The following is a 16,110-nucleotide window of genomic DNA, read 5'->3' on the forward strand; positions in this document are numbered from 1 at the left end:
TTTAAAAAGCCATTAACTATTTTTTCTGAGGCCCTCCAAAACATAGAAACATAGAAATTGACGGCAGAAAAGGGCCATAGCCCATCGAGTCTGCCCATACCAATGATTCACTCCCTGATTCTTACTCTCCTAGAGATCCCACATGAATATCCCATTTTTTCTTGAAATCTAATACGCTGCTGGCCTCAATCACCCGCTGAGGCAGCTCGTTCCAATGATCGACCACCCTTTCGGTGAAGAAGTACTTCCTAGCATCACCCCGAAATTTCCCTCCCCTGATTTTCAGCGAGTGTCCTCTGGTTACCGAGGGCCCTGTAAGACTGAAGATATCATCTTTCACCTCTATACGCCCAGTAATATACTTAAAGGTCTCAATCATGTCCCCTCTCTCTCTTCGCTCCTCTAGTGAGTACATCCGCAGTTTTTTTAACCTTTCTTCATATATGAGATCCTTGAGCCCCAAGACCATCTTGGTAGCCATTTGCTGAACCGACTCAATTCTCAACACATCTTTTCGGTAGTGTGGTCTCCAGAATTGAACACAATATTCGAGATGAGGTCTCACCATGGATCTGTACAGTGGCATTATGACTTCAGGTTTTCTGCTCCAAGTACCTACAAATTCAAAATGTGGCCATGCAAAGGGTTTGAGTTTGAGACCACTGCTCTAGATCTTAAAGTCCTGGTGGTCTAGCGCTGAAGTGGGGCAGGAGAAATCTTCCTATGCTCCTGCCCCATGAAGAGCCACAATCAAAAATGTCTGCTGCAAGTTCCAACGGCAGTCTCACAAGACCATAAAAACTCACAGCAGCCAGGGATAAAAGGGGCACTAAGGGAAGACAAGGCCATAGCAGAGAGACTAAATGAATTCTTTGTTTTATTCTTCACCGAGAAAGATGTGGGGGAGATACCTGTTCCAGAAATGGTATTCAATGCTGATGAGTCAGAGAAACTGAAATAAATCTCTGTAAACCTAGAAGATGTAATGGAGCAATTTGACAAATTAAAGAATAGCAGTTTGCCTGGACTGCATAACTTACATTCCAGAGTACTGATAGAACTGAAAAATGAACTTGCAGAGCTATTGTTAGTTATGTATCTGTGGAATTAGAAAGTCATAAAAGTCCTGGTTAAAGGATTAAATGGTCAATATTCTGAATGGAAAAGGGTCGATAGTGGGGTTCCACAATATATACCTGCACTTTTCTTCTAACACTAAATGATTGGTAATTTCAAGTCCAATACCTTGACTTTTACAGTTTAAACAAGGAGGAAAAAAGCCTCAGTCAGAATAAATCTTGCTGCCATACAAGAACTGTGTAAGGAGGAAGGCACTCAGGACACCTTAGACAGATCTTGTATGGCAGCTTGACATTTGGACTATAGAGAACTCCCGGGTTCAGCCTCAGCCTAATGTTGTTCACTACTGATGAATTACTTCACTTTACCACCTCACCTCCTCGACGGACTGAAGAGCTGCGGGACCCGGGAGTGGGAGAGCACTCCACCCCTCCCCAACGCTGCTAGTCGCTGAGCCAGATAAAACAGTGCCTAACGGCGTGTAGCACCTTTGCAAAGCAACCAAACCAATACCCTCTCAAACTGCCAATCCGACCCTTGTTAAGCTATAATCCAATTCTACCCATATACAACGACTCAGAACACCCGCTCCCTCCTCAGACCCTGAAGAAACAAACAACTTTCAACATGCCAAGAAGGAAAGATCTTCCCCACCACCCTCCACCACATTCAGCACCACAATGATAACTACAGTACGAAAATACCCACAAGCTATCCTACTGATTACCCTGCTACTGACCAACCGGGAAGCAACAGCAAACAACATCTCCCCTATACCAACTATAACAAACTCCAAGGGAACCACCCACACAATCAAGTGACTCATAATAGACAGAAACCCAATCTATCAGACATACACTTACCAGCCCGCCTCACAAACAACAAGAACAAGACCAACAAATCCTTACAAGACCAAAACACAACCACACTAAAAATCACTCATCTACCCAAAAACAAATCACAACACACCAATAGACCACACCACTCTCACATGTGCCATAGGCCCCAAGACAGAACACATCAAAAACTGGATAGAAGAAGAAAACCTAGACTTCCTTTTCCTCACAGAAACCTGGCTTACTTCAGACTCTGACCCCAGAATAACGGAAGTCTGTCCAAAGAGCCACAAGATAACAACGGTCTGTAGAGAAAATAAAAGAGGAGGGGGAATTGCCATCATAGCCAGAAACACCATAAACCTAAAAATACAAGACAAAACAACCACCCCATACATGGATTTAATAGCCTGTCAACTTTCAAGCATATCACTCAAAAGAACACTAACATACATGCTCTGTTACATAACACCAGGAAACTGGAACACAGCAAAACCATAATTTGAGGATTTTATATACCGAAACTCACTAATGACAACCTACAACTTAATCCTAGGAGACCTCAACCTTCACCTCGAAAACCAATCCTGCAAACAAGTAGAAATGTTACTCTCATACCTCGAGGCCTTAACATACAAAATACTAAACCCTCAAAACACACATGAAAAAGGACACCAACTCAACATTGCAGCATACATGACCCAACAACCCACATGACCAGAAATCCAACCAGCAAACGGAAATTGGTACCGTTCCCTCTGGTCAGACCACTATACTTTACTCCTTCGAAATCAACTGGACCAATAACAAAGCACACCAACCTCTCAAAAAATAACTTACAACTCACATAAATACATTGACCTCACCATATTCTGGACAAAAGCAGACACCAAAATCCAAGACTACAATCCCAAAGACTTCATCTCACAATGGAGCCATCTAAGTACAACAACCCTAGATGAACTAGTCCTAGAACCCAAAACAAGAATCCATAGAAAATCAGACAAATGGTTCGACAACGAACTACACCTACTCAAAAGGCAATGCAGACAACTAGAAACAAAATGGAGAAAAAGCAGCCAAGAATCCACAAAAACAGCATGGAGAATACTGAACAAAAAATACAAACAACAACTGAAAGAAAAAAGAAAGACATACTACTCAAAGCAAATAGAAGAAGTATCCCAAGACACAAAAAAGTTGTTCCAGTTACTAAAAGAACTCACAAACACCACACCCTATCTGACCAATAGCAACTCTCCCCCACCCCCTCAGCCTCCCTCTTAGCCACATTCTTCAAAAACAAGATTGCAGATATCAGAGCCTCGTTTAATGGGATACCTGCGCACCTAGAAGAGATACCAACCCCCCCCCGAGAAAGAATCAGTTTCAGCAGACAGAACCTGGTCTCACTTCTCACCCATACAAAGACTTCAACAAACTATATAATAAATACAGCCACGCAGCATGTGACCTTAACAACTGCCCCCCATACCTACTGAAAACTTCCAGTACCTTACTCCTACAATGGATTCAAACTTTATTCACAGATGGCCTTTTTCCACAAGACCTCAGCAAAATCATAACTCCAATCCTAAAAGACCCCAAAAGAACAACGGACCAACCATCCAACTACAGACCCATAGCCTCAATCCCACTTTATGTCAAACTAATGGAAGGCCTCGTAGCCAAAGACCTAACCTCATACCTAGAAAACCACAACATACTTCACCCCACACAATCTGGTTTCAGAACCAACTACAGCATGGAGATCCTGCTAGGAACACTCATGGACACCGCTAGACAACACCTCAGTACAGGAAAGAAAATGATGGTCATACAACTAGACCTCTCAGCAGCCTTCGACCTGGTAGACCACGACATCCTTCTACAAACATTAGACTCTATAGGAATCTCAGGCAAGGTACTATCATGGTTGAAAGGCTTCCTACAATCCAGAACATACAGAGTTAAAACAAAAAAGAACAATCAGAACCATGGTCTAACCCCTGCGGAGTACCCCAAGGATCACCGTTATCCCCCACATTCTTCAACCTATACATTGCTTCCCTCAGCTCCTACCTATACAAACAAAGCCTAACCTTCTACAGCTATTCAGATGACATCACCATTCTCCTCCCCTTCAACCGACCATGATAGGCAAAATACACAAAACACTTGAAACAGTAGCTACATGAATGACAGAACACAAACTAAAACTTAGCCCTGATAAAACTTCATCCTCCTAGAAAACAGCAAAACCCCAACCGTAACAAACCTAGTCATTAATTCAGTCTCATACCCCATTCAACCCAAGCTAAAACTCCTTGGAATACTGATTGACAGAGGCTGCACCATGCAACCACAAATCAACAAAATAAGAAAAACATTATTCGCAACTATGAGAAACCTAAGGCAAGTTCGAAAATTCTTCGACAGAAAACAATTCAAACTCATTCTAGGCATAATAGACTATTGCAACATACTATATCTTCCCTGCCCAGCAACCATGATAAAACAACTAGAAACAATACAAAACACAGCCTTAAGACTCATCTACTCGCTGAAAAAATACGACCACATCACAGAGGCATACCACGACTCTCATTGGCTCCCTATACAAGCAAGAGTACACTTCAAATTCCACTGCCTACTATTTAAAGCCATAAACGGAGACAGCCCGACCTACTGGAACAACCGACTAACTCAATCCACCTCAACCAGACACAAGAGAACCCACACACCATTCATACACCTGTCAACCAAAAATGTCAAACGAAAAAAAATGTATGACAACCTACTGGCCAACAGAGCAGCAAAACTGGACAGACAGTTCACCGATCTGCTATTTTTGAACACAGACTACAAAACCTTCAAAAAAGAAACAAAAACCCTACTCTTCAAAAAACACATAAAACCTATATAACAAAAACAGATCCTCCCAAGCATCACCTACGTTACAATCTACTTCTCAGGAAATCAAAAATGTTCAAACCACTCCTTATGTATCTCCTAATATCTTGACAATTGTATGTAATCCGCCTTGAACTGCAAGGTAATGGCAGAATAGAAATTACTATTGTAATGTAACTGTGCCTTATTTAAAGCCTGTGTCTAACCATCATCAGTTGAGAGATTTAAAATGTATAACACACACAGCACAAGGAGGTTTTTTAGAAGCCGGTGAGGTATCTACCCTTTCTAGTCCCTTCAGCAAGATTTATTCTGACTGAGGACGGGGATCTGAGGCTTTTTTCCTCCTTGTTTAAACTCAATCATTTAGTGTTAAAAGAAAAGAGCAGGTTTATATTGTGGAATTGTATCAAAAGGAACCTACTCTCTCTGCATTTTTTTTTTTTTGATAGAGTAGCTAGTGAATTCCCCAGGGGTCTCTGCTGGAATCACTGCTTCTTAACATATTTATCAATGATCTAGAAATGGGAATAACTAGTGAGATAATTAAATTTGCTGATGACACAAAGTTGTTTAAATTTGTTAAATCAAATTGCAAGTGGACCTTGTGAGACTGGAAGAGTGGGCGTCAAAATGGCAGATGATGTTTAATGTGAGCAAGTGTAAAGTGAACTGAGTCGAGCTCCACTGGGAGATGACCTGGTATATAAACCAAAGATTAGATTAGATTAGATGCATGTGGGAAAGAGGAACCCGAGCTATAGCTATGTGATGCTGGGTTCTGTGTTAGGAGTCACTGCCCAGGAAAAGGATCTAGGTGTCATTGTTGAGAATACGCTCAAAGCCTCAGCTCAATATGCAACGGCTGCTAAGAAAGCAAATAGAATGTTAGGGATTATCAGGAAAGGAATGGAAAACAAAAATGAAAATGTTATAATGCCCTTGGATGGCTCTATGGTATGGGTGCACCTTGAATACTGTGTGCAGTTCTGGTTGCTGCATCTCAAAAAAAAAATATAGCAGAATTAGAAAAGGTACAGAGAAGATCGATAAAAATGATAAAAGGGATTGGATAACTTCTATGAGGAAAGGCTAGGGCTCTTCAGTCTAGAGAAGAGACAGCTCAGGGGAGATATGATAGAGGTCTATAAAGTTCCGAGTGGAGTGGAAAGGGTAGATGTCAATCGCTTGTTTACTCTTTTCAAAAATACTAGGACTAAGGGGCATATGATGAAGCTACTAAGTAGCACATTTAAAACATACCAGAGATAATACCGGGATTCCTTGCCAGAGAATGTGGTGAAATCAGTTAGTATAGCAGGGTTTAAAAAGAGAAGTCCATAAGCCATTATTAAGATGGACTTGGGGAAATCCACTGCTTATTCCTAGGATAAGCAGCATAAAATCTGTTTTACTCCTTGGGCTCTTGCCAACAGACTACTAGGCTTGATGGACCTTTGGTCTGTCCCAGTATGGCAACACTTATGTTATGTTCTTACTCTGTTATGGTATCTTGCTTTCAATCTTATGATTGTCTCCTAAGTGTGGTAGAAAAATCAGGATTAAAGTTTAAAACCAATGACAGTGTCCAAGGGGTGTGCTGAATGAAAACAAATCTTAAGTCTGCTTTTATGCCGACACCATCAAAGAAACCCAATGTATTTTTAATAGTGAAGTGGAAGTGTGAAGTTGTCTGAGAAGTCCCTTTTGCAGTGTATTCAGCAGCTGTGCAGACACTGCAGAATAAACAGGGAAAAGCCATTTTTGCAGGTTATATGTAGACGTACAGACATCTCTTTTGTGTCTACTAGGCACAGCTTCCAGTGTTGAAGGGTGAGGGTCATCTGTGGTAATATATGTATCATAATGATGCACCTGTATAACGCATAGAAGAGGAATCCCCAGAAGAGAGGTAGATGGGCAGGCGAGGGAGCAGAAACATATTATTTTCAAGTACAAAGAGGTAGTGCTAATAATACTCTATAAAGGCAGGGACAAACCTAGCCCATAATTATATCCATCTCAGGGTCCTGCTGCATTACTGAAGGCTGAGGACTATGTAGCATTCCAGTGTAGATAACACACACGACATAAATGATAAATAAACACAATCAGTCTTAGATGGACAGTATCTTTCCAGTAGAGGGTAGAAAAGTGTAGGAAGGGATCCAGTGCCCTTGCAGGGCCTGTGGGCTTCCCGTTCGTGTGCAAGCTTTGTTCCATGTTCACTTTTCTTTACATAATACTTTCTGAAGAGCCATGCCCCGTAGGGTGCATACCCCAAGAGCTATATTTTGGCACATCTTCTTTTCTTCATTCAAAATCCTGATTTCACAGTCCTCCATTGCCATCGGCAGAGCATCAGGTTCCGGGCAGCAAGTGTGTGCAAATGCCTTGCAGCTCTGGCTCAGCTGCTGGACTGTTTTTGCTCGTTCCTAGTGTCAGCACTCAGATCCCATGGCTGAGGTCAGTGATCACGCCACTCTTTACCAGTTTGCGCAGGAATTCCTTCTCTCTCTGAATGTTGTGTGTCCAGGACTGGAAGAGGAAATAAGAAAGAAAGAGAGATTGAGAAATTTGTGGGTGAAGATCAAATATTCTGATCTGTCAGCTACCACTGGGCACGAACCTAAGGTTTTCTGTGAATTCACTGAAGCAGACATTTATGTGGCATTTGCCTACAGTTGCAGAATTCTCCAATTTAACATTTTAATTGAAAAGCACACGATTGAAAGGAAGGAAACATTTCTTTTATATTATTTAAAACCATCCTTTCAAACAACCAAAGCAGCATACATCAATAAAAACTGTATAGCTACAAATGACTAAGAGAGGTTTGTCATGTGGAACAGAATGAGCACGGGAAAGACCAAAAGGAAGCAGAAGTCATACTCATTTTGGGGGCATAGATGCCAACATTTCAGAAATGATTCAAGGTGCCAAACACAATGAAGCAGCTTGCTCACTACTGGGGGTCTGCACAGAGCTGGCTTGTATAAGGAGAGTAATGGCATTCTTTCATGGGCACTTAATCCTTCATTGCTCCAGATAAATTGTGAGCCCACCAGGACAGAGAGGGAAAATGCTTGAAATACATGTATACAAGTCCCCTTTAACAACATGAGACACAGGAGCAATTTCTAGCCAAACCCTCTTCCTGCCATATCATCCAGCACTGTGTCCCACCTCACCAGTTGTAAAATTATTTTTAGAGGCAAAACACCAACTGGCTGTCTGAAAATGACCCTCTCTTATGGTGCCTAAGAGTGTTCATGTTTCCTATACTGAAGAAGAAAGGTGATCTCCACCTCATGGAGCCAAAGTGAAAGGGAAAAACAAGGCTTACAAAAAAGCAGGATTCGGTAATGTTCCAAAATCTGATTCCAAATCTAAAAGGGCTCAACACAGTCATGTTTTGGCTGCTCAAAATGTATCCAAATAAACTGCACAATTCAGAAAGCTCAAATATATTAACAGCAGAAACAATGAGAGTGGTCAAGAAGATGTACCATAAACAGTATACAGAACATATCCTGCCGCACTGCTGGTACAGCATCTTCATATCAAAGATGGAAGACATTTCCAGGAGCATGTTGAAGCTGAGGGAGGGAGGAACTGGACATGTGTATACAGAAAAGTCTTGATTACAGAAAACAAATAGTAACCTCCCTAAACAGTGCATAAACAGAGGCATAGAGTTCCCGAGTTTCAGAAACTGTTTATTACGAGGGGGTGCCGAAAGATCCTTGGCTTTGTAAAGAAAATAAGCTACAGGATTGAAATAAATGGCTTATTCTACATATACACCATTGAGCTCCACATAGTTATGACTTAATTGTTCTAAGAACATAAGAATTGCCGCTGCTGGGTCAGACCGGTGGTCCATCGTGCCCAGCAGTCTGCTCACGCAGCGGCCCTCTAGTCAAAGACCCAGTGCCCTAACTGAGACTAGCCCTACCTTCTAACTTCTTTAACCCATCCAAGAAAAATGTGGCATCCTCAGAGCTTGAAAACTTTCTTCCCTTGAGATGTTTTTTGAGGATAGGAAAGAGGTAGTAGTCTAAAGGGAAGTAGGCCGGGTATTTCAGAATTTCAAACTGAAGGTCTGCCAATTTCTGATGGGTAATGGTCACCTTGTGAGGAGTGGCATTGTCTTGAAGAACCAAGATTCTTCACTGTTTGGAGACTGGAATGTGATACAGTGGCTGAAGCTACAGCCTCAACTCCCTGTGACCCTGGGCAAGTCACTTAATCCCCACATTGCCCCAGGTACATTAGACAGATTGGAAGCCCACCAGGACAGACAGGGAATAAATTCATGTAAACCGTTCTGAGCTCTCCTGGGAGAACAGTATAGAAAAATAAATAAATAACTTTGTCATGAAGTGCAATGTAGTACTTTGCCGTGATGGTTGTACCCTTTTCCATTTTTGTCACAGAAGACAGACGCCAAAACCTTGCTTGATAACTTATGTATCTTGAACTTCTTGGGATATAGGGAACCACTGTGTCTCTATTCTTTGCATTGTTCTTTTGTTCTGGATCATACATATATCCAAGTTTCATCCATAGTTATGAGATGGTTCAAAAATCCCACAGGATCCTGCTGAAATAAGTCCAAAATGGATCGTGAGGCAACCACTTGATTACACTTTTGGTCAGCATTGAGACATTGGACTGAGAGCTTTGTAATGTCTAAAATCTCATGAATAATATAGGCTACTCATTCTTGGGATATCTTTTTAGTAGATCCAAGATCGTCGAATGAATGCATCTACGTTTCCTGGAATTGTCACTTGAGTTGGTCTTCCAGAACATTCTTGCTCCAATGTCCTGTTCTAAACGCAGCAAACCAGTTCTTGACTGTGGAGTAGGAAGGGCACTTATCTCCTAATGGAACTGACAGATCATTGTAAATTTGTTTGGCCAAGTTCCCTTTTAGGAAAAGATATTTCATCACCACTCAGAACTCTTTTGCAGTGAAATCTCCACTATTTTCGCCATTTTCACTTCAGATCTGCCAAAAAAAATAAATTAAAAAAAAAAATCAGGCTGCCCTGGCAACCCACACTAGGCAGCCCAAATGGACCATATTGGTATTTATCTGCCTTCATCCATTATATTATTATAAGTGCCGCCAAGTAATTAGAAACATGATGGCAGATAAAGGCCAAATGACCCATCCAGTCTGTAATTTTATTTTTAATCTGGAGGTGGAAATGAAAAACAGGGGATTAAGGAGAATTATTCTCTTACTAACTTATGTAAAGCCCTGGCCAAAATGAGTGATTAAAAATTCTGTTTGTCCCTCTGATCTGATGCAAAAACCATTGATCACATTTGTTTTAATATAAATGCATCACCATTATAAGATAGGGAGTATATTTATATAAATTTTCAACCTACCCAAACCATGTCCATTGAAAAGTCTGTGTGGCAAGCATACAGCTTTTACACGTTTTGTGTAATCTACTCATATATCTGTAAACTTTACTATTGTGGATTAGGAATTTGTTATCAAATAGAAAACAGAGGGTAGGGTTAAATAGTCATTTTTCTCAATGGAGGAGAGTAAACAGTGGAGTGCCACAGGGATCTGTGCTGGGGCCGGTGTTAAATAACTTATTTATAAATGATCTGGAAATTGGAACAAAGAGTGAGGTGATTAAATTTGCAGATGACACTAAACTGTTCAGAGTTGTTAAAACGCATGTGGATTGTGAAAACTTGCAGGCGGACCTTAGGAAATTGGAAGACTGGGCGTCCAAATGGCAGATGAAATTTAATGTGGACAAATGCAAAGTGATGCATATTGGGAAGAATAACCTGAATCACAGTTACCGGATGCTAGGGTCCACCTTGGAGATTAGCGCCCAAGAAAAGCGTCTGGGTATCATCGTACACAATACAATGAAACCTTCTGCCCAATGTGCGACAGCAGCCAAAAAAACAAACAGGATGCTAGGAACTATTTTAAAAGGGATGATTAACAAGATTAAGAATGTTATAATGCCCCTGTATCGCTCCATGGTGCGACCTTATTTGGAGTATTGCGTTCAATTCTGGTCTCCTTATTTCAAAAAAGATATAGTGGCACTAGAAAAGGTTCAAAGAAGAGCGACCAAGATGGTAAAAGGGATGGAACTCTTCTCGTATAAGGAAAGACTAAAACGGTTAGGGCTCTTCAGCTTGGAAAAGAGATGGCTGAGGGGAGATATGACTGAAGTCTACAAAATCCTGAGTGGAGTAGAACGGGTAGAGTAGAGTAGAATGGATCAATTTTCACTCAGTCAAAAATTACAAAGACATGGGGACGGTTCATAGTCAAAAGCGTGCGCCGACAAAGGTGCGCCGAGACAACTGAGCGCAAGGCGGAAGCCCGCACCTAAGAAAAACAGTGTTTTAAGAGGCTCCGACGGGGGGTGTTGGTGGGGAACCCCCCCACTTTACTGAATACAGATCGCGCCAGCGTTGTGCGGTATTGTGGGGGATTTAATGGGTTGTAACCCCTCTCATTATACTGGAAACTTTACTTTTTCTCTGTTTTATAGGGAAAAAGTGAAGTTTTCAGTATAATGTGGGGGGTTACAACCCCCCAAACCTCCCCACAACGCCGGCGCGATCTGTATTTAGTAAAGTGTGGGGAGGGGGGTTCCCTACCAACACCCATCGGAGCCCCTTAAAACACTGTTTTTCTTTGGCGCAGGCTTCCGCCTTACGCTCAGTTGTCTCGGCGCGCGCTTTTGACTCTCTATTTCCTATCTGCTAGCCAGTTTTTAATCCACCTGAGTATTTCACCCTCTATTCCATGGCTCTCAATTTTTCGAAGTAGTCGTTCGTGCGTAACCTTGTCGAACGCCTTCTGAAAATCCAGATATACAATGTAGACCGGGTCTCCCTTGTCTGTCTGCTTGTTTACCCCCTCAAAGAAGTGCAGCAAATTCGTCAAGCAAGACCGTCCTTTGCTGAAGCCGTGCTGACTGGTCCTCAGTAGTTTGTGTCCGTCAAGGTGATCAATGATGCGGTCTTTTATCAGCGCCTCTATCATATTTCCCGGTACCGAAGTCAGACTCACCGGTCTGTAGTTTCCCGGATCTCCTCTCGAACCTTTTTTGAAGATTGGCGTAACATTCGCCACCTTCCAGTCTTTCGGAATCCTTCCCGATCTAATCGACAGATTGGCTATTAGTTGAAGCAGTTCAGCTATAGTCCCTTTCAGTTCTTTAATGACCCTCGGATGGATGCCATCCAGTCCTGGGGATTTGTCGCTCTTAAGCCTATCAATCTACCTGCATACTTCTTCTAGACTAACTGTCAACCTTGTCAGTTTCCCGTCTTCGCCTCTAGCGTATAGCCTGTCAGGTTCCGGTATGTTGTGTATATCCTCTTTGGTGAATACAGATGCAAAAAATGTATTCAGTTTATCGGCGATGGCTTTATCCTCCTTTAGCACTCCCTTTATTCCATTATCATCCAACGGTCCCGCCGCTTCCTTTGCGGGTCGTTTCCCCTTAATGTATTGAAAGAAAGGCTTGAAGTTTTTCGCCTCCTTGGCTATTTTTTCCTCGTAGTCTCTTTTGGCTCCTTTTACTGCTTTATGGCACTTGCGTTGATGCTGTTTGTGCTTTTTCCAGTTTTCATCCATTTTTGACCTTTTCCATTCCTTAAACGAAGTCTTCTTGTCTCTGATCGCTTCATTCACCGCTATAGTGAGCCACGTCTTTGATCTTTTTCCTCTTGGTTCCCTTGTTGATACCTGGTATATTTAGATTTTGTGCCTCGGTGACTGTGTCCTTAAGAAGGGACCATGCCTGCTCTAGCGTTTTAACAGTGCTTATCCTCTTCTTGATCTTTTTTCCCACCATGAGTCTCATCGCTTCATAATTTCCTTTTCTGAAGTTCAGCGCCGTGGCTGTCATTCTGGATCTATGTTTCGCCCCTGCATCAATGTCGAAGCGGATCATATTGTGATCACTGGTTCCCAACATCCCCTCTACTTCTACATCTTGCGCCTGTCCTCGTAGTCCATTTAAAATTAAGTCCAGAATTGTATTTCCTCTTGTGTTTTCCTTGACAAGTTGTTCCAGGAAGCAATCGCCTAGAGCATCCAGGAACTTGGTCTCCCTACCGCAGCTGGAGGTGCCTAGATTCCAGTCTATACCCGGGTAGTTGAAATCACCCATGATAACTGTGTTGCCTCCCTTGCAGTTGCATTTGATCTCATCTATCATTTCTCCATCCATTTCTTCGGGCTGCCCTGGGGGTCGATAGTAGATGCCGATTTTCATTTCCAATCCATTTGCTCCCAGAATTTTGACCCATAGAGACTCTAACTTATTCATACTTTCAGGCGTGTTCTCTCCAGTAGATTCAATTCCCTCTTTGACATATAGGACAACGCCCCCACCTTTGTGACCCACTCTGTCTCTGCGGTATAGTTTGTATCCCGGTAGCACAATGTCCCAGATGTTTTCTTCGGTCCACCATGTTTCCGTGATGCCAATGATGTCAAAATTATTCTGTTGTGTCATAGCTTCTAATTCGCCCATCTTGTTCCTTAGGCTCCTTGCGTTTGTGTACATACACTTGAATATTCCTGTTCCTTTCTTGCATTTTCTTCCCTCTTTTGTCCCTTTAGATCTGTCTTGCCTGAGATCTGGTGAGTCTTCTCCGCTATCTTTCTGCACGGTATCCTTAGTGTATACCGGTTCCCGAACCATCGACTCTCTCACTCGGTTGACTGTCAGCTTTCCCCTTCTTCCTAGTTTAAAAACTTCTCAACTTCTCTCTTGATGTTGTTTGCCAGAAGCCTCGTTCCGTCTCTGCTGAGGTGGAGTCCGTCTTTCCTGTATAGCTTGTTCTTCCCCCAGAACGTCGTCCAGTTGCGCACGAAGTGGAATCCTTCTTCCTCACACCAGCGCCTCATCCACATGTTGACTGCTTGCAGCTCCATCTGCCTCTTCTCATCTGCTCTGGGTACTGGCAGGATCTCCGAGAACGCTACCCTTTGTGATCTGGTCTTCAGCTTCCTTCCTAGCATCCGGAACTGTTCCTTCAGTACTTCCCTGCTGTAATTCCTGTTGCTCACGTTGTTAGTTCCCACATGGATCACCACCGCCGTATCTTCCTCTTTCACACTGTCGATGATCCTGTCAATGCGGCTCACTATGTCTTCTATCTTGGCTCCTGGTAGGCAAGTCACCAGCCGATCCTGTCTTCCTCCTGCTATGTGGCTGTCAACTTGCCTGATGATGGAGTCCCCCACGATGATCGCTGTCCTGTCTGACTTCTCTGGCCTCTCCAGCCTCAGGTCCGTGTCCCTGGTGTACGCCCATCTCTCCAGCCGTAGGTCCGTGTCCTCTGTGTACTTCCATCTTGCCTCAACATGGTGATGACTTGCATCTTCCTGTGGGTTCACTTTGCTGTTTCCAGGTGTCGCTGCTGTGTCACCCATTTCTTCTTTGTGTTTGTCCTCTAGGTGGTCCTCACTCACTGTGGGTGTGTCCCGGCTGTTCCACTGTTGCTGGTGATTCTCCATGGCCTCTCTGTACGCCTCCTCGATGAATTTCTCTAACTCTCGGACTTCTTTCTCAGTGGTGTCCTCTATCTTGAAGTTGTCTGCGTCTCTGTCCTCTTCCTCCACTGCTCAAACTGCCTCTAGTTCCAGTATTCTGCCTTCCAGGAGTCTAACTTGTTTCTTCAGGCGCTCCAGTTCTCCGCATCGAGTGCATACATAAGACCGCCTCCCAGAGGGGAGGTAGTCATACATATGGCAAGCAGTGCAGAAAACTGGGTAGTTCAACATCCTGTTTTCATCCGCTGCTTCCATTGCTGTCCGCTTGCTGGTCCGCATGAAGTGACTTCTCCCTCCTTGCTGGTGCAGCTGCTGGTGTCTCCCCTGTCAGTGTGGCTGCTGGTGTCTCCTCTCTGTTCTGCTTGCTGGTGTGGCTGCTGGTGTCTCCCCTCTGTCGGTGTGGCTGCTGGTGTCTCCTCTCTGTTCTGCTTGCTGGTGTGGCTGCTGGTGTCTCCCCTCTGTCGGTGTGGCTGCTGGTGTCTCTCCTCTGTTCTGCTTGCTGGTGTCTCCCCTCTGTCGGTGTGGCTGCTGGTGTCTCCTCTCTGTTCTGCTTGCTGGTGTGGCTGCTGGTATCTCCCTTCTGTCGGTGTGGCTGCTGGTGTCTCCCCTCTGTTCTGCTTGCTGGTGTCTCCCCTCTGTCGTTGTGGCTGCTGGTGTCTCCCCTCTGTTCTGCTTGCTGGTGTCTCCCCTCTGTTGGTGTGGCTGCTGGTGTCTCCCCTCTGTTCTGCTTGCTGGTGTGGTTGCTGGTGTCTCCCCTCTGTCGGTGTGGCTGCTGGCGTCTCCCCTCTGTTCTGCTTGCTGGTGTCTCCCCTCTGTCGGTGTGGCTGCTGGTGTCTCCCCTCTGTTCTGCTTGCTGGTGTGGTTGCTGGTGTCTCCCCTCTGTCGGTGTGGCTGCTGGCGTCTCCCCTCTGTTCTGCTTGCTGGTGTCTCCCCTCTGTCGGTGTGGCTGCTGGTGTCTCCCCTCTGTTCTGCTTGCTGGTGTCTCCCCTCTGTCGTTGTGGCTGCTGGTGTCTCCCCTCTGTTCTGCTTGCTGGTGTCTCCCCTCTGTTGGTGTGGCTGCTGGTGTCTCCCCTCTGTTCTGCTTGCTGGTGTGGTTGCTGGTGTCTCCCCTCTGTCGGTGTGGCTGCTGGCGTCTCCCCTCTGTTCTGCTTGCTGGTGTGGTTGCTGGTGTCTCCCCTCTGTCAGTGTGGCTGCTGGTGTCTCCCCTCTGTCAGTGAGGCTGCTGGTATCTCCCTTCTGTTCTGCTTGCTGGTGTGTCTGCTGGTATCTCCTCTCTGTCAGTGTGGCTGCTGTGGCTGCCCTTCGCAAAGTCCCTTTGCAAAGGCGCTCTCGCTAAGGTGAGTGCCTTTAACATGCGCCTTTGATGCGCGCCGTTGGCCCCTCCCCTTTCAAGGGGGAGCTCCGGATCCGAGCGCCGACATCAGAGGGGTGGGCGGAGCTACCTCTCGCCGCTGGTCCCTCTTGCCTGCCTTCTCCTGCCCTTCTCCTCCCCTCACTCCGATATGCAGCTGCTGGATTGCTGCTTTGGCTCCTGTCTCCTCCCGACTTCTGCCTGCTCCCTGCTCGTGCGGTATTCTGCCGTTGGCCCCTCCCTTTTCAAGGGGGAGCTCCAGATCCGAGCGCCGACGTCAGAGGTGTGGGCGGAGCTACCTCTCGCCGCTGGCCCCTCTTGCCTGCCTTCTCCTCCCCTCACTCCGATATGCAGCT

General features: G+C 44.5%; 1 protein-coding gene across 4 annotated transcripts in view; it reads right to left on the reverse strand.

Annotated features, from left to right (window-relative positions):
• Positions 1–6,029: 6,029 nt before the first annotated feature.
• The window catches only part of ST3GAL3 (ST3 beta-galactoside alpha-2,3-sialyltransferase 3), a 314,095-nt gene continuing 304,014 nt past the window's right edge, over positions 6,030–16,110 (reverse strand). For all 4 annotated transcript variants that reach the window (XM_033916726.1, XM_033916725.1, XM_033916727.1 and 1 more), the window contains one exon: positions 6,030–7,367. In XM_033916726.1, the coding sequence (XP_033772617.1) occupies positions 7,278–7,367 (90 nt within the window). In that variant the 3' untranslated portion in view covers positions 6,030–7,277. The remainder of the gene's footprint in view (positions 7,368–16,110) is intronic.

This window comes from Geotrypetes seraphini, chromosome 12 (genome assembly GCF_902459505.1).
Source record: "Geotrypetes seraphini chromosome 12, aGeoSer1.1, whole genome shotgun sequence".
NCBI lineage: Eukaryota > Metazoa > Chordata > Amphibia > Gymnophiona > Dermophiidae > Geotrypetes > Geotrypetes seraphini.